Source organism: Brienomyrus brachyistius, chromosome 23 (genome assembly GCF_023856365.1).
Source record: "Brienomyrus brachyistius isolate T26 chromosome 23, BBRACH_0.4, whole genome shotgun sequence".
Classification (NCBI taxonomy): Eukaryota; Metazoa; Chordata; class Actinopteri; order Osteoglossiformes; family Mormyridae; genus Brienomyrus; species Brienomyrus brachyistius.
Window position 1 is genome coordinate 8,976,806 of NC_064555.1, and position 19,863 is coordinate 8,996,668.

At 41.4% G+C, this 19,863-nt stretch overlaps 2 protein-coding genes across 3 annotated transcripts in view; one reads left to right on the forward strand and one right to left on the reverse strand.

Annotated features, from left to right (window-relative positions):
- The window catches only part of elmo1 (engulfment and cell motility 1 (ced-12 homolog, C. elegans)), a 293,132-nt gene that overhangs the window by 153,940 nt on the left and 119,329 nt on the right, over window positions 1-19,863 (reverse strand). The gene's annotated exons all lie outside the window — the stretch shown is intronic.
- gabbr2 (gamma-aminobutyric acid (GABA) B receptor, 2) overlaps window positions 8,336-19,863 on the forward strand; it is a 148,100-nt gene continuing 136,572 nt past the window's right edge. The window contains 1 exon segment of the mRNA XM_048994295.1: window positions 8,336-9,418. Coding sequence (XP_048850252.1) covers window positions 9,107-9,418 — 312 coding nt within the window. The 5' untranslated portion in view covers window positions 8,336-9,106.

Consider the following 19,863-nt stretch of genomic DNA (forward strand, 5'->3'; position numbering starts at 1 on the left):
CTTCTGCAATGAATTCTATATTCAGTGGCGTCTCTGTGTGGAGTCGTTAATGATTTATTAGCGATGCTTGAAAATCCAACACTGTGACTTCTGCTCTCATACACTATTAATCACGTAACTGTCCCACATCTTGGACTGCAGGCTTCTCACAGAACCAAAGAGGATAAAAACCTCCGTTTGTCAATCATCTTCTCAGGTCCAACGCCGCCTCAAGCTGACGTGCACCAACATTGCTATTCATTCAATATTAAATCGATAATCTCAAATTCTTATGACCAGCGAATTTTCTGGGGGCTCGGTCTAGTGTGATCTGGAGAAATTTGGCCCAGTTTCAAGCGGTGTTGTTGATAAACGACAGCTGGGACCGGCCCGAATCAGCACAAAAAGCGATCAGGGAGCACGCACTGTAGACCGAGGCTGTAAGACGAACAGCCACTGAACCCTACCAGAAGCTTCTTCCTCAATCAAGATGAACTCTTCTACAGAACCAGATTCTGCTCACAACTCCTTAAGGACGATTTGGTATTACAGCTGATTTGCAACCTATTAATGCATAATAAGGCTCGCAGCGTGCATCTCACCCCCAAGTGCTCTGGGGGAGTGTCTTACATTGCTCAGAAGCTTGGGGGCAACAGTGATCATGGTTACCAATTAGTCCATTTCTTTCCAGGTTTTATCATTTACATATCTGGAAGAAACATCATCATAACCATGGCAGGTGGCTGAGGGTTAGGAATACCTTCCCCTAGGTTTACGACTTGCGGGGGGGGGCGGCAGATGGACACCGACAGGATTCATGGTGTTCATGTGTTTCTTTTAATGACAGCAGTCAATATAACAACTGAACTAAACATCAGAACATTTCTTATGTTATATTATATATATTATATTATATAAATAAAATTAACTTGACCTTCAAGGGGGGGGGGGTGGGTGGTGTCGTTGGGGAGATGGGGCGCCCCCCCCCCTAATATAATGGTAGGGGAAACACTGCCTTTGATGGGGTTAATCAATTAATATCCATATAACAACTATTAAACTGAGCATTGTTAACCTTCCTGGTTTCTGTGCTTTCCGATGTTCACAGCCAGTCCTTATAAAAAAAATAAATCATGTATCTGTGTGTCTGAGATCTGAGCTGTGATATACTTGAAGATATGTTGCCCACACGTGGGATAGACCCACATCTACTCAGACATTAATTTGTCCCCTTCTCTTTCCTGCTGCCTGTGACTTATCCCCAAATGGAGACCCTGCCAGTATGCCAAGGGTTTCTGGGCACTGAAGGATGGTGAGACCAGAGACACAATAGTTGAGATAATTATAGGGCTAAGCTTGCAAAAGCAAACTCTGCTGCTGGAGTGAATATTTATAAAAATAAATTGTGAACAAGAAGTTCTTGTTTGGGAGAATAAAATTGCACAAAATCTTTCTGAATATGAATTGCATATTGTCCAGAGTGTTGTCAGGATTGGTGCCCGTTTGGCCCTGTCCCGCGGGCCATTTCGCCGCTTGGCCAGCAGTTCCCACTGGTGTTGCCCTAGTGTGATTCCCTTGCTCTCTGGGCTGCCACATGGCTTGATGGGCTGAGCATGTGGATTAGAGGCAGACATCCCTTCAATCATGAGTGCAAGGTCGGACACCTTTTTTATTACTTTGGTTTCATTTTACCCCATAATTTCCAATATGGTAAATATATGTGTTGTTACCCTGGTTACCCTGCCGGTGTCTTGCTTATGTTCTTGTTTACTTGTGTTCCTCGATCTCTCCTAGTGGTGATAGCCCTCAGTGTTTTTCTTTCACTGTTTCCTACTCTCTAGTGCCTTTTAGTAGTAAGGTACCCCAAATGCTTGCTCTAGTTCTGTTCCTCGGTGGTTCATGCTAGTTACTGTAGTTCCCTATCCTTGCCTTAGTTTTCAGTTTCACTAGTTTTGTTTTGACCACTTGTAGTCTTTTTGTTTTCTGATTTTCCCTTTGTGTCCATTTCATCAATAAAGCCCTGTTTTATTGTGAGCCACTATGTGGATCGTCCCTCCCTTCATCATGCACTGCCATAACATGTGTAGCCCCGCCTTGTCCCCTATGCTGCCTGGGATAGGTTCAAGGTCCCCTATGACCCTTTGTGATCCATTGAGTGATACACCATGTGACTCTCTATAAATAAACGAAATAGCATTTCCCATCTTATCATCCTCCTCCACTCTAACCACCAAATATATCTCCCAGAAGGTTCTCGATGTTATTTTTTTGCTTTGAAGAGAGACCTCAGAAGGAGCTGTCCATTAAACGGATCTAAGATGAAGAAGGCACAATTGTTTCGTACCAAGTAACCCCTATGCCTCAAAGCTGCATCACGCACATTACTCAAGACAGCAAGCACAGATGGAGGATGGGTGAGCTCTCCCTCAACCAGTTGTGCTTCACATGCATAAAGAACAGAAGGATTCCTTATGTGTTACTAGCTAGGAACATGATTAGCCTGTGAGCCCCCAGGAGTGTCTTCCTGGAAGAAGCGAGCTAGGGATCAAACTACAGGCAGGAAACCAGTCACGCTGTTCAGAGACCTACAGCAGATCTATGTGACAGCTTTAGCAAGACCAAAGCCCCCTCCCCAATTCGGACAGGCTGAGGACAAACGATGAGTTGGCTGTTGCTATGTCAACCTGGAGGCGGTTACCTCTTAACCTTAAACAAGAGCTGTGGATCCTGTACAACAACTGTAGATCCTTCAAGTCATCCAAATGCAAATTATAGCGTAAAGTTGAATACAATTAAGAAAGTCCCTAATCAGTCACCAGACCTCAAATCCATTAGACTAGACGTGCAGATTTGATTTTCTTGCAATAAAGACTCTGATTTAATGACAAGGTAGAGTAAGGGCTTTGGAAAGCTGCCTCTGAACCAAGCTTGTCCAGTTTCACAATTTTAATATTGATCTGAAACCTTTTATGCTAAACAATGGTGGATCTGCCAATGTTTATTTATTACATATATGTCACATTCAGCTTTATTTTTGTATGCCGAGAGATGACCATATCTGTGTTTGAAATGTTCTTTTATTGTTCACATAAACTGAAGTGAACCGTTAAAATTAGTCATAAGATGAAGGAACAGGCATGCAGTGCTTTAGCTGCTGATCACAGAGTAGGTAAGGACCAGAGTGAAGTTTATGTCCAGCCAGAAGCAGATGAATCCTATTTCTGGTGTTAGAAATTTAGAGACATTCATAGCGAGTAAATGACCTCTATTTTCTTGTACCCAAAAGGAAACCCAGTTTAAATGCATATGAAATGGCAAATAATCACCCTAATGTTAGCATACTTTAGCCTGTCTGAGGTTTAGACAGCCAGTCAGCTTTAACTCTTCAATGATGGTACTACTAAATTTCATTAGATTATTTGCTGTCTTTCTATATCTGTCTGGTAAGTTATTATCTTGAATGGCCTCAAATCTACTTTTGATGTTAGATCCTTTGGTAAGAGCTTTGGATGAACTCTGGTGGAAAGGGTCTACTTTTCAAATAATTGGAGATGGAGTTTCGTTACACCTGGATGTGCTGGATCAACAGGAGCCTGTGCTACTGATAGATCCTGACAGATTGCATTTTGCAAGCAATATCCGTTTCAGGTTCCACAGGAATGTTTTTATATCCATCAATCTTCTTGGTCAGGGTCACAGGGATGTTTTTATATCTCTTTACACGTTAATATATTTTAATAAAGTTTCTATAAAGTATCAGACAAAATCATTCTTTAAAAATTGCTGCTAGCAGTCTTGGAATAAACAAGAAATCTGTGCTCTGATAACAACTGCAGTCCCGTGATATTTCGAAGTTGAATTAAGAAAAATCATGTGATAGAACAGAGCCTAAAAAAACCTGTCACACTTGTGACACACAGATTAGAAGTCTGACTTTGTCAGTCACACCTGGCTCCTGTTTCCCTAGCAAAGAGTGGATGATTTCTAGGGTTGCCAACTATTGTCACCTGACTGGATTGAGATTTTGTCTTTGAAACAGGGATGCACACACATGTACACAGATTTACATGTATGTTTACAGTTTTTGTTTTAGTTTGTAAATAGTCTGTAGAGTTTGCAAATTACTCCAAGGCTTTTAATGTAGCGAATTTTAGGTTTATAATGGAATAATATAAATTTGCCGTAAGATTTCTTGTGTGAGGCTAAGAATCAAAAAGTGTGAGTGTCATGCCAGATGCGTGAGAGTTGGCAACCCTGATGATTACAAAAGCTCTCTATCTCCCTCTCTGGGTCACTGACATAATGTTTGTGTCTTACCTGAGCAGTTCCTTTTAGCTTTGCCTAATGCTCCCTGCAGAGTTCAGCGGCAAAGCACCTTTCAGCAGCAGGTCAGCGACTGCGGTTCAAAGGTTCTCCAGCCGCAGGAAGTGTGGTGATTAAGGAAGTATATACATGCAAAGGGAAGCCTGGTCAAAATTCATTACTGGGTCTTCATAAAAAGCACCTTAAATGCTTCAAGGAATAATCAGATTTACCAGTGGTGGGCATTGTTCCGCTAATCCGCCAACTACTAATTAGTGAAGCTCATTTATTGCATTTGCGGTTTGGCGTTTAAACTTACTTGGAAAACCATACTAGTCGACCAGATAGCTTCCGCTAAATTTAGTTCCGTTAAATCAAATGGCAAGTTTAACGGTCAAACACGTTTGTAATCCCTAAAATCCTCAAATCCTACAAATATCTAATGGTCTGTTCTTAGCCTGTCTGGTCTGCAACAGTTTATCCGGCACGCTGTTCGCTGACTACGTGTAAACAAAAGAAGGGATTGATCGATAACTTGTCGGATTTAAGGTAGTCTGGGCTAAATGTAAGTGAACAAATAAATAAATAAGTCCATTTAAACGGTGATACCCTGTACTAAATGGAGAATATGGGCCTGTATCACATATTCCGCATGGCTGGATAACTCGTCGGATTTAAGGTACCCTACTTTAAATGGACTTTATCTTCGTTCACTCACATTTAGCCCAGACTACCTTAAATCCGACAAGTTATCCGGCTAAGCAAGAAATCCTGTTTCGTGTATTCTCCAGGTTCTGATGAAAAGAGCTAAAGAGGAAAAAAGAGTTGAGGCCATCCTTCCTAGTTCAGGGTAAACGGTGCCTTTATATGTTGCTAACAAACAAAAAAAATTGAAATCGCTCAATTTATTCCGGAGACTCTTCAGAATTCAACGATCCAATTCGTTAAGGAAGTATGCTCGGTATTCCCTCGTAATCACTCCAGTTTGACAGATGGGGCTCCAAAGTTAAACAGCTCTCTGGGTGTGCTTTTAAGAGTTTCAGAGTCAAAATCCATAACGAAGCTGAATTTATTATAACTAAAGTTCGCGGCTTAAGCGATTATCGTTAACTTCCGCAAACTTTTTTTAGTGGTTCATCAGTTTAGCGTTCTCAAATTAAACAGTGTTCGTTGAATAGGGTTTATCAAAGTTTACTAGTCGGTTAGCTGTGCCCACCACTTCCACTTAAATATGAAAGATAGAAATAAGATCGAGTTTGGTTCGAAAAGGACCATTACTTTAAAACTGAATTAAAGGCGAATGATAGCGAGAACTTGATGGTTTTAGGGCTCGATGTTAAGATGAAAATATACGTAAAATTAATAGGAATTCCTTAGTTAACAAGGACAAATTAATTTTATAAGAAATACTATAAACAATGTGGTTAAAGTTCGCAATACTATTTGCATACACTTATATACATTTGTAGGAACTTAAAAGGGAATGTAAAAATACATGACATGTATGTTAAAAAGTACTTATCATCTGACGTCTTCATGATTGTGGGTATGAACCCATTCCAGTTATGACTCTGCAAAGTTGGCATATTCTTCCTCTGTTGATATTGGTTTAAGTTGATTTCGCTTGTTATATTCACAATGACATGCAGCTCAGGTGAATAAGTGTCCCCAAAGCTCCTTGAGCCAGACAGCACACCGTGATGATCTGCTGTCCTGTTCAGTTTGTTACTCGCGTCCTGGCCTGTGCTTCTGAAGAAAGGATCTGCACCACTGTGCCCTTGATCAGAATGCTTAACTAAAGATGCCCTCCTGTCAGAATAATAAAGTAAGGTTGGCTCTTTACTAAAACAACCTGAAGTTTTCTAATATTATACATGGATATTGGGACTTACACGCATGATAAGTATTATACTATAGATTTATGTAAAAACTGCCAACTGATTTTTATTAACCTGTCATGTAAATAATTAATCAAAGCGTAGGGGATCTCTGGTACTATATGAGTTATTCCTCACTGAAGCAAAACCGCACATACGCGTTGCAGAACTAATTGCCGTTTTTCTGTAGCTTCAGGCAAATGTCCCATAATCATCACGGAACGGTTTTCATGCTAAGATTATTTTGACAACACAGCTAAAATTAAATAGACCTAATGTTAAGGGATAAACCGAAAATGAATAACAGTACAGCTTGTCTTGTGCAATTATTACTGTACATTTTCAAAACTATAAAGTCGGTCGAGCAAATATGAACGACAAAGTACTGTGCAGGCGAATCTATAACTGACCTCTTTAGATGAAAATATCACAAGTCAATCTTCCAAATACCTTGCCGGTTTGAAATTAAATACTGATATCCAGAGGTGTTCGAAATATGGAAAAAATGTATATGCGTTAAAAATTTAACTAAGTATCTTTTAGTCTGCATCTGCATTCGCGCTCCAGATCTGTGCTTCGCGATTTTCTCTGACGTTGCAAAGAGTAGCTATAATATGCAATATGGTCCCAAAATACTGCTTAAACGGAGAAAGCTTTTTTTTTCCGCATGCCAACTAGATGTTCAAAGCCTGCTGTTTAATACACTCGCCAATTCACTTTAGATTTTACATCAGTAGGCCTATAACCGTTCAAGTTAGGCTTCCAATATAACCTCGATAAGAAAATTATAAAACTAAAAAAAGCTCACTTACTGAACAAGTCTGAATCTATTGGACGATTATGAACACTGCTAAATAGTAACAACAGACAAGTAACAAACCCCCCAGTGGAACTGGAGTAAGAATAATAGACCAATAAAAAGCTTTGGCTTTATGGGGTCAGTAATTAGTTGGATCCCAAGTTAATAATACCCGATAAAGCTCGTACCATAACGTTGCTTTCCTAATTTGTGTTTATCGCACCTAAGTTCTAAAAATACTCCCAAAATGTAATATCTATAGTGTGATTAAAAAGGCGTTTATATTTGGCTTTGCCTGGGAAAATAAATTCTTCTTGCCTACAAGCAAACATGAGCTTTTAAAAGTGAGTAGGCCTATAAACTGCACTCTAGCCTGTGCCTTTACAGGCAAAAAATCCACATGTATTTTTACTGAATGCGGTAATAGCGTCATTCAAGTATATACATCTAGATCGGACTGCCTGTTTGTTCATTCAGAACCATGGATAGCATCCCTATCTACTTCCCACACACACCAGTGGACTGATCTAAATGGTATCCATCCATTTTCCAAACCGCTTGTCCTACTGGGTCGCGGGGGGTGCGGAGCTTTTCCCGGAAGCAATGGGCACGAGGCAGGGAACAACCCAAGATGGGTTCCCCTCTAAATGGTTTCACAGTAGATATTTTAATGTACATGTTTTAAATGTTAATGAGTTTTAATTTGCTTAATTTATGTTGTCACTGACATATAAAACGATTAACAAAACATAACCGTTTATATAAAAATCACTGCATATTTTGCAATTAAGTCAAATTGGAGTAAGACGCTTCTTTTTATAGCCTAGTTGTCATACTTCAGTACATTTTGCTAGGTGGCACTATTTATTAAAGGGCATTTTAGAACCTATATTGACAAAGACTGTTTTGAAAGCAGACGTTTTAAATGCATTGACACTTTACTGCCCGGGCTTATTATACATTCGAGTATTTTGAAATATTTAATTTATGTGCATTTGTAATCCCTGTCTCAGGTCAAACACTCAAATCTTCAAGCTATGCTATATTTGTATCTGAGTGCTTCCATGTCCTGCTTAATACTAAACTAATGTTAATTAAAATGCTTATTTCTGTCCATGCACCTATAATAAAAGATAAGATTTATAATAAATAATAATAAAATCCATTTTGCTAGAATTTAAGATCCTATGCCAATTATAATTGCATCTTCATTTTCCCTTATTTTTTTCTGACGCTTTAAACCGAGACTCGCAGTCCTTAAACAGCGACAGTGGGCTTTGCGCGTGCCTTTCAGGGCATGATCGGGATCCCACACATCACTGTCATGAGGTTTTTATTCTAATCAGTCGCGCGCACGGCTCTCGCGCTCGCGCGCTCCGGTCGGCGGCGGCAGCAGTGAGTAAGTGAAGCGCCGTTCAAAAGCGCTTAGGCAGTGACATCGGCGGCAGCGTTACTCAGGCTCCATCGTCTGATGTAAAGGGCTGTAGCCTGGTTTTTAAAATATAGTCAGTCTGTCAATTACGACCTTTCCGCGTCCAGTCTTCAGGACGTTCTCCTGGCAGGAATGCACCCTCATGTTTTTTCATCGGGAATGTACTCGGATGGTGGATCTGTGTTCTTGACAACTGGCATCGCAAGAGGCTGACTTTGACCGTTTACAGAATTACTTATTTCTATATATTTTTTTACGCATTGGCTGTTGCCGCACTGACTACCGGAGTGTGATGATCTTCTGTGGTCTTAATGGCACTATCTGGGAGGTGAAAAGAGAGATTGACTTGGAGAGACATTAGGAAGCAGTGTTGTGGATCACCGACACCAGGGAAGAGGATCTTCGGCGTATAACGTTTGTAACACAACCTCTTCGACCTAATCACACCAGCTGTATCACTAGTCCTAAAGCTGGCGTTTTGGAGGATAAACAAGGAATCGCAATTGAACGAGACTACAGCTCACCGAGATACGTTCTTCAAAAGACAGAAGACGCGATTGATTCATTGGTTAGTTGATTGATCCGCTTGGTTTTGCCGCCTCATTTATTATTTAATGTACCCGATTTCCCCAAGTTGATCGTCCACTTCAACACACCAAATCTGAAATGCTAAGGCACTGAAAGGGTGCATCTGTTTCGCCGTCCTGTACAGATAGCATGGCTCCATCCCCGAGGAAATGCAGATCGGAGATGGTCGTGGTGTCGGGATGCCTGCTTCTGTGTGTCGTGGTATTTCGACCGGTTTTATCAAGGGGTTGCAATGACAACACCGGCCGCAACCTGGACAACAGCTGGTACACGAAAGACGGTGAAGAGTTGCCCATCATGGTCCTGATGCCGATGAATGAATCAGCGCGTATGAGCAGCATCAGTCAAGGGATCGACCCCGCTGTCCAGCTTGCCATTCAGCACATACGAGAGTCCAGACTCTACTCCTTCTCATTAATCCCCAAAATCTACGACACTGAGGTAACTCGTAGAGTTGTTTTTAACAAGATTCTGCTTTGCTTGCGATCACGTCTAGATGACATGTATGTTGCACCATTAGGGAACCCACGTCCATATGCCCACAGTCACAGCAGTGTATGTGCTATCCTCTTCATGTGGACGTGAGACTGAGATGCTTGGATTTTAAATATACGCATTGCTATGCGAGCCCCGTATTGCGCTAAGGTCGCATATGAATTAAGTCCAATTCCAAGACATCATATGATTGTTAAATGAGAGAGCCATTTACAAAGGTACAAGATCTAAGAAATAAATCAAGTTGCTGAGGACGGGTAAATTGAGGAGTCGAAATCAAGATTACAGCGACCTGCGGATAGGGTGCCTGCAAATTGTACTAGACAGTCATTTTACATTATTTGTGCCGCGCTCACGATTTCATCGTTGAAGCGCTATATATATATAAACAACATAGAATAAAATATGTTAAGGATATAAATACTCTCTCTTTGCGGTAGAATGGCGCATTCGGGAAATTAGTTTTCCATACAAATGCCATGTAAATTCCTGCAGTCACCGGCTGAAAAACACATTCAGGAAATAAAAAAATCAACCAGTTAAATTGCATTTACATAATTTATATTACGAGTATATTACATTGTGCTACCTTACATTGTGCGACCGTTTAAATGTCTATGGGAGGATTTGTTTTGCTTTTTAATCAGTCATTATCATTTCCATGTCTGTGCAAAATGCTCTAATTCAATCATGTGAACGTAGGAACCTTATTTTGTGAAAAATTATGCACTTGATAAATATACCGTGCATTCTTCAAAACATCTAAAATGAGCTATTTTAGTCACGATTCTCCGCGCATTTCGTAACACGAGTGGTGCTCGTTTTCTTTGTACCTGAAGATGGCGGTAATTTGTTGTACGATCTTTCCGCTGACCAGAGCGCACTTTGAAGGGCACAAACGTTACAATACTGTAATATATGCTTAGTTTAAAATGTGCAACTTTGTACCTTGCACGTGAGCTTAGACATGAACTAGATTTCAGATCCTATACTAAGGTGGTCATGCGGTGACTGCACATGCAAATATTGCGATGTACTCCTATTGCCTGTATGCCATAACGCTCATCCACACCTTTAACACAGAAACCAGACAGAAAAATCAAACGTTCTCCATGCCTAAATTATATTATAATTCTCTGCCGCTGTTTAATGCTTAAGTAATCAATTAATCATTAGGTACCAGCTGTGGATCTATAGTAATCAAATGTGAAATGTAATATTTAAGCATTTCCTGAGAAAATGCTCCATTGGTATGGATCTCCGAAGCAGTAAATCACAACAGAAGGTTGTGACACGATGACAAGAAGTGGCAAAGAACATGTCTGACAGAATTTGTTGGTTCTCCGCTTCCATCGATGAGTCGGACAGTATTAAATATAGAAAAGCAGCACCAGATGTAAAATGAAGCACCTATCATGTGCTCTGCTGACACCAGATGATCCCTGGGAGATGTCCCCAACTGAGCTTTACAGTACAGCAGAGTTCATGAAGCATAATGAGGTGTAATCTGCAGGACCTGGCCAGGTGCAGCCACATATAGATAACCTGCTGTTATAATCCATAATTTAAAGTTAACTAATGTAGCCAGGCATTTAGATGGCACTGTTTGTCATATATGGTCATTCACTGCATATTATGTGTTATATAACATTATCAACATCCATATTCTTTGCCTCCCTCCCCCCAAATCCGCTGTTAAATAACATAATTGAATGCTAATGATTATGGGGACGGTACGTAATACTTACACACACAGACACATACATGCAATCACACAGGCTGACCATCCTTTAACGTGCAGAATTCACCACGGCTAAGAGTGAGGTGTGATTTGTATTGCCGTGGTCTTTGAGCTCCTGGTGATGCAGTCATCAGAACTGACAGGCCACTCTGCCGTATTTAGTGTCAGGAGGTTTTGCAGATTAGAAGCAGAAGTTTACCTTTGGTTGGAAGCATTTTCTGACTGGTCATGCACAATGACCCCTAACGGGGCTTTAAACCTTATTCCTCCTGTCACTGTCATGTACATGTATCACATAGATTTGGAGAACAAATCCTGAAAATGTGGACTTAGAACTGTGGAACTGGAACTGAGTACATTTATGAGCTTCTGAATCTTTTCTTCTGGGAAAAACTGGTGTGAGATTTCAATGCATTGTTATGTAAGGTGTTACATTTGTGTGTCAAATTAGCATCGTCAATGAGTTTTTAAGAGCTCAAAGGGTTCCATATATATCAGAGGACCCCACAAGCTTTCGGAAGGATCTTTACAGGGTCATCCACACCATTCCGGTGTTGCCATATTGCAAGACTTCTGTGTCCACTAGTAATAATGCAGAATTCCGCAATTGTTTGTTTACAACCACTGATACAGTGCATGGTGTACCAGTACAGAGGCCTGAGTTTATTTACCTTAAGATGGCTTAGCACTCTTTATCTAACTGCAGTCAATAGAGACAGTAACCAGTTAAATGAAAGACATTAAAATCAATATCATAGTCCCAAGACCTCTTAACCGTGCTTTACATTTCCCAGAGATCAGCAGAGCAAGTACACACTGTACAGAAGTATAGTTAGAACTAAAATATTGGATATTTTCTAGACATCTAGCGGCACTAACATCAATGTTCTAGACCAAAAATCACTAATAATAAAATGTATTATTTAAGGTAGAAGAACTTTACCTCCAAGAAGCGTCCTTTACAACACATTTAAGCATCCTACCAGACAAGACAAATCATTTGGTAGCGCTTTACATTAACTGCCCCTTCATAATGCATTCATAGAACATTCATAAGCAGCATATACGTATACCTTAACATCCTAACATACCTTAACAGCTTTATTATACATTGATAACAACCATTATATGGATAATAACAAACATTATAATCGTATAATTGCATAATGTTTATCATTAATGTATATTAAAGTTGTTAAAGTATGCTTACATGCCACTTGTGAATGTTCTATGAATGCTTTATAAAGGCATTGGGAAGGTGCAATTAATGTAAAGTGTTACCATTTATATTCAACAACGTGAATAAAATGCATGAAATTTTTTTGCCAAAATGATCGAAAGATATCACCTGATTTAGGTTCAAGGCTCTTGGGATTTAAAGGTATGACAAGAAGCAGTATATGAATCTCTCCTTTCCCATTGGAACGCTGTTTAATCCTGCCGGGATTAATTTGTCAATCAGCCCAAGTAGGTGAATCCTACAAGTCAAGCAGCAAATGTAGCAGGATCTAGGAGCCGCTGACAGAGATTCACAGATGATTCTCACCTGTAGCTTCATTCTCAAATGAAGACATTTCAATTTTAACATGTTTACTCAATAGTCAATAATGCAGTAATTCTGGCTGACCACGGCGCACCATTTGCATTCCATTATTTTTTCATGACTACCTCAGGATGTGGAACACAGTATAATGGTGGACGCAGAGGAGCATCCGTGCACATGGAGCTTACTGCTGCTAAACACGCACAAATGATTCGCACGACTCATACAGATGGAAGGCACTGCAGATAAAGGTTTTTAAGTTCAACCCCAAAGATTTTCTGAAAGTTAAACTGCCTGCCCACAGAGTGAATCTATTTCTAGTGTCTGCAGTGAAGATTTTCAATATGAAATTTATCACACATTTTTGTTGACTCTGTTTACACTCATAAAAAGTGGAGGAAGTAATGACATTAAGCATTTTTTATTCTTACACAATGTTTGATTCTTACGCAATGTTATCTTTTGTAATAATGTTATTTAGACACTCATGATTACAAAGAATGATAATTGCTAATATTTTTAAGGTGAAACATCATGACTTTTGACCACACTCCTCCCCCCAGCACCGCCCTCCCCTCTGGCATCAGCAGGCAGTGCAGTGCCAGCAGGTCACTGCCACGCTGCCATGAGGCGGGCCCAGTGTGTCCGGCTCAGGGTGGGTGGCCGTTTTGCACAGCTACCTTATCCACACTGCACTGTAAACAACGCAGCTCTGCAGGGGACTCTTGGGCTGGGATTTACAGTACGGGCCAGATGTAAGTAATCAGACTGGTGCAGGTCTTATCCTTTTATCCCAACCAGTGGATTCTCCAGGCGGCAGGGCCCCTTATGGGCTGGTGAGGATGGGTCTGAGCGGATGAAGGATTAGGGCAGAGGGGGCTCACCCCATCGGGGGGGCTTTTCCAAAGCTCTGCATTAGATGAGTGGCCTGAGGCATTCTGGGATACCGGTGGTGCCGCAGAATTTGCTGTAGTTCATGCTGGTCACCAGCAGCCCAGAGCAAGCAAAACTCCCAGCCAGAGGGCTGTCCATCAGCCAGCTCGCTCTCTGGCACCATGAGGTCTGGATGACACCTGGATGACAGTCAACCAGACAAGCTCCTGACTTGCTGGCTTGAGCAGATGGCTTGTTGATTGCAAAACAGCGAAGCTGGTCTCTCGTGACAGTCGTCTGCGCAGACTCGCCGGTTCGGCCTGTTTCCGTGGTCCCGTGTGCATTTCATGTGTTTGCCCACCTCTGTGGGATGTGCTGATGGGATCGCATGCACCTTTTAACAATCAAAATGGAAGTTTTAGAATTCAAGTATAATGAATGTGGTGCTATGCTTCAACGGGAGAATTAATTCAATACAAGCAAATGTGATAATATAACAAGGAAGGATTTATTAAGAGGTTTCAAATTCTATTTGAAGAGGCTTGTAATTCAAATATATTGTATCCAATATCAAGGTAAAGACAATCGAATTACAAGTGCAATGAGGAATCTCGCAAACTGCTGCATGATCAGATTTGCGAAAATCAGGCTTAGTCCACAATGCCGCATAACTTCAGGGCGGATCGCAACACAATGAAAATCTGCTGATTGAAAATATTAAATCGGATATTATGGGTCGGCGTGTGCATGTAAAATTCAATTCTTTCTAGCATGAACAAACTCGAGCGAGTACTTGAAAATATGTTTTCAAATAGACCTGCTACAAGCGTATAACCCTGTCTATATGTGCACATACGGTATGTTTGAAGTCTTATTAATTGCTGTTAATGCAAAATGCACGCCTTGCACTAGAGATAATATGGTTTCATCATAGGATGTTTAGACTCCAGCGCCGGTGAAATTTTAAAATAAAACAGGACAGAGTGATGGACAGAATTTCAATTTCTTTATTAGGCCGGGAAAAGGAGAAGATGCAATATATTTGTCCCTCCTTCTGCAGCAATCCGACTGTGTGCACTCATTCATGCAGAAAAGTCACATTTCAGAATAAATGTTTGGTCTGTATCCCACACACCGGGCCTTTGGTGTACTGTTTGTTTAGACGCGCTCCTCTGAGGCAGAGTCTCTTATACGTGCAGCAGGTTGTCTCTTTATTACTATCTTGTGGGGGGGGGGGGGGGTTGCAATACCGGGTGCTGTTACCTGGTTCCATTTTCTACAGCACTCCTGAACCTTCGTGGTGATCGGGTCCAAGCAGGGAACCGGGCCACCTTGTTGTACGCTGCTGCTTTCCGGGGCCTTTAGGACATCGGTCCCTATACAAACGGCATTAACATCACAGTCCGTGGTCGTGCGTTTGGAGAGTGCATCAGAAAGAGTTTTCTTTCTGGCGTAGCAGATTTAATGGGAAGCAATCTGTCTCAAGGTTGTGGGTTCAAACACCACCTGTGCTCTGCTTGTTGGGTTTGCACGTATTCTCTCCCGCAAGGCCAAAGGCATGCAGTTAGGCTTCCTGGCATCTCTAAATTGCTAGCGATACATGATAATGGGTAATAATGCGTAGTTGAAATACAGCTGGTTTGGCTACCTAGCTATGTGTTTTATTAAACTCTATCACTGCTATTATAATGCTATTACAACGGTGACACCTGCTATGTGAACTTGTGGCACTGCAGTGAATCGTTAGGTTTAGCTTGCTATAGTAAAAATAAAGGGCCCTTGTACTATAATATTAGATGGTAGAAATTAAAAACTAAATAGCAAATGCGAAATGTAGGCCAATGGAGTAAAGTTTCTGGAACCTGAGGGTAAAACCCATTTTCAGTTTATTTATATGTTGATGCACATTTCCTGTTATTTTCTATGTACTTTAAACAATTGCCTGCTGTTTACACTGTAATACTACGTCGACCTTTATCCTGTGCTGTAAAGTTCGCTCAGTTTAATTTGTTATTGGTTTATATCTGAAGGACCTTCGTATTGTATTAATTGTCCATCAAAATTAAGAACTGTCACTGGGTGGCCCTTTTTAAACTTTTGAAAGCCAGAAGGGCCGGCTAATTGCAACGTGTGAGCTACACTTGTAAGTTACACTTTGTAAGGAGGGAAACAGATATTCACTAGTCCGACTATTCTGTATCTCCACTTTCGCCATTGCAGTCTCGATATATTATGGGGTCGGCATTAAATAGGAATTTTTTGTGAGTTTAGTGAAACACACCAGACACACATAATTTAGTAACTTGTAAATGCTTAAATTATGTGTCCAGTGCTGGTTTAGAAGACGGCAGTCTCCTACATGACATTTTGCACTGATCTTTGTATCTTGTGTTTCTCGAATGTTTTTGTTCCACTTTAGTGCCCTACACTGTAATTTAAAAATTTGTGTGGTTTATCCAGTTCACCCCTAACCCCTACAATGTGGGAAGGTTGCCTGTACTCTGAGAACTAAATAAACTACTGTTACTCTTACTTAAGAGGTACTTTTATTTTTGTTTTGGCAGTAGCATGAATAAAATTGCATGCTGCAGATGTACAATGTTTGACTTTGGATAACAAACACATAACCTTTCACATTTATTCACATCCATGACGTGCAACGCCTGCATGTCTTCCCTTTGCTGCTGGTTTTTAATGGTCTGCAGTTCTGAAGGACACACATGCGGAGCATTTACACATCATCAAAGGAATTCCCAGGTAACACCACAAAAGGAGCTTCTGCAGACTTAATACCTTAATTTTGCATCATGCATCCATCCATCCATCCATCCATCCATCCATTTTCCAAACCGCTTATCCTACTGCGTCGCTGGGGGTCTGGAGCCTATCCCGGAAGCAATGGGCACGAGGCAGGGAACAACCCAGGATGGGGGGCCAGCCCATCGCAGGGCACACTCACACACCATTCACTCATGCATGCACTCCTACGGGCAATTTAGCAACTCCAAATAGCCTCAGCGTGTTTTTGGACTGTGGGGGGAAAGCGGAGTATCCGGAGGAAACCCCACGACGACATGGGGAGAACATGCAAACTCCACACACATGTGATCCAGGCGGAGGTGTAAGGCGACAGTGCTAACCACTGCACCACCATGCCGCCCCACAATTTTGCATCATACTATCGGTGATTAATAATCAGGTGAATGAAACAAAGTCTGTGTTTTGATTATCTGCCATTCATATTGTACTGATAAATTAGATTTCATATAAATGGGTATTTAGAAAAATAATCTGCTAAAATAATTTTTAAAAAGCACACAATTGCAATCCCTGTTGCCAAGACCAGGATATTCAGTTACATATATACATATATAATATTTTTATTTTAATATTACTTTTAAGATAATCTTGAATCAGACATATGTTTTTTCCCTAGACTGTTCTTTGTGAGCAGTCATCAAAGCAGACAGCTGATGCCCTCTTTGTTGAATCACACCAATGGCCCCGAGGTGGACAACATCTCCGCCATCATTACCCAGGCTCTACTGCTTCCAAGGAGGCCTTTTAATACGCATCATAAGGTTATTAGACACACGACTCCTCCAGCTCAGCCTGCAGTCGACGTTTATGATGTTCGCCCAGCAATTAAGGTGGTCTTCACTCAGTCTGCGAATAAATGTTCTCTATGCACACGAGCCTAAAGGCAATTGGTATACAACCAAGCAAGATAATAGGTTTACTTACTCATGATGTATTTCTCTGAAGGGTTTATCCATCCATGCAGAAAGCAGCTTCAGGATGTTCTAAACTGTGGTGGAGAAGGAGATTTTTCTTGGCCACAGAGCACCGAGCAGGTTTTAATCTCAGCTTCAAAATGGGTGTCATTTGGGTTGTGGATTGGTACGCATTCCTGAGTCTGCGCTCTGCATATCAGGGCCTTGTAAATGTCCTGTGAACTCCCCTGATAAGAACATAAGAAATTTACAAACGAGAGGAGGCCATTCGGCCCATCGGGCTCGTTTGGGGAGATGCTCTGTCGGCTCCTCTTCATGAGCTTTTTTGATATTGCACCATGTTGGAAACTGACATATCCAAGTGTTGATTTCAGAGATCGTCTATACAGCTGACAGTTACTGCTAAATGACAATCAACATAATGTGACTCACCTGTGCAGCTGTGTTTGCGATTTAGTTCCTTCGAGGTTAAACTCTTGTAAACTTTGTCACGTGGAGTTCTGGTTGTGTTGTCCACTCCCCGTAAGTTATCATCTTGTTTGGAAGATAAGATATGGGTCTTGTATTTTGACAACCATTTCGGTTTTTCCACAAGTTAGATTTATTTTTCATACATTCATTAAGCTAATGAGTTATGCTTAAAATTACCTTTAGAATCATATTAGATTGAGACCTATCGACCAGCTGGAGTAACTGGACAGCCTGCAGGCTGTTTCTTGATGAAGAATCTTTTCAATAACTCTTAAAGACATTTGGCTTAAGTCCATGTAAGTAAATGTTTACGTCTGTGTGAGTCCAGACACTTTATTAAAGTTTTACTATGGATTACTCCTTATAATCACGTCACATGATTCGGGGCACAGGTGCCCTTAATCACAAAAATCAATGATGCCACTGGACTATCCGGGGAGATATCAGAGATCGTTAATACTGCTCATTTAGCTCCGGAAATGGACAATCCAATTTTCTCGAAACGGATCCATGGCTCTGCATAACACCTTAGACCGTTTGGTGGTTCTCAGACAGAACTGAACAATTAGTGGAAGCATCTAGTCTTTAGACAGCTAGGCTGACTCGTCAGTGCTGGGAATCTGGTTGTTACAGCAGTTGTGGGGGCTGAGGCTCTCAGCGTGAGGCCCGGCATTCCAAAGGCCTTGGAAAATGTATCATGAAAGATTTACACCAAAATAGAACAGTGGCATGTGCCTTTTAATGCTGATGATTTCTTCTTATCAGCTATGTGCTTGTGTCTGAAATATAGGTAGATCTTGTCATGGCATAAGCAGACCATTATAAATGAAACCACTTCATAGCCACAAGAATTGCTTCATGTCTGTAATATGCACCTGGTACTTGTAGAGTTGGTGATGGTGGTGATGGGGTGGGGTCTGTAGAAACCCCATTGCTAGTGATGGGATGGGGGTCTGTAGAAACCCCATTGCTAGTGATGGGGTGGGGGTCTGTAGAAACCCCACTGGTGGTGATGGGGTGGGGGTCTGTAGAAACCCCACTGGTGGACTGACATCGCAGTCTGTCAGAGTGACTGTGTGCTGATAAACCCCTTTATGGAACTGAAAGTACGTTAAATCTGATTTATTTCCCAAGAAGGGGAAAAATGTCATATGTAAAGGGAACCACAGCCCGAGGGGTAAGTCTTTATCAAAGGGGGTGTGTGCGTTGGCATCCTGAAATCATACGTCGATGGGGTGGCGTGTTGCATCACCATGCTCAGAGCTCCGGTGTGGTCTCACTGTAATGACTGTCCTTCACGGTGGGAAAACACCTGTAAATACGCCCACAACAGGGCAGCCTGCTGGAAATGAGCAGCAGAGTCTTCAGGGGTTTAGTCGCCATGCATTTTTTGGTTGTGGTTCTCTGTCGTGTTGAATTATCACAGAAAAGGTGCAGGATATCGTTTTAGCCTGAGCCATTCAAGGGTGATACTCTCATCATAGGTAACACCGCGACTGTGCATTAACTGTCCGATGAGGGTTCATTTACTTAATGGTTCGCATTTGAGCAGCACATCACTTCACCGGCCCGTAACAAGGCTATCTGTCAAGAATGACAGGCCATCGTGTGACCTTAAATGCCTTTCTTTGTGAGCGGAGATGAGTGTAGTTCAGGTCCTCATTCCACATGTGCTACCACAGAGGACAGTGCAGTTTGTTTTGATGTGTAGCAGAGGTCTCTGTTTGCGTGGCTGGAAATTCAGTTATAACTTAAGTTTTGATCTTTGCAGTCATATGCAAATATAGCTTTCTTAAACTTTGCCTTTGTCCAATCAGGAGTAACTTATCAATTTGCTCATCACCCATCCATCCATCCATCCATTTTCCAAACCGCTTATCCTACTGGGCCGCGGGGGGTGCAGAGCCTATCCTGGAAGCAATGGGCACGAGGCAGGGAACAACCCAGGATGGGGGGCCAGCCCATCGGAGGGCATATTCACACACCATTCACTCACACATGCACACCTACGGGCAATTTAGCAACTCCA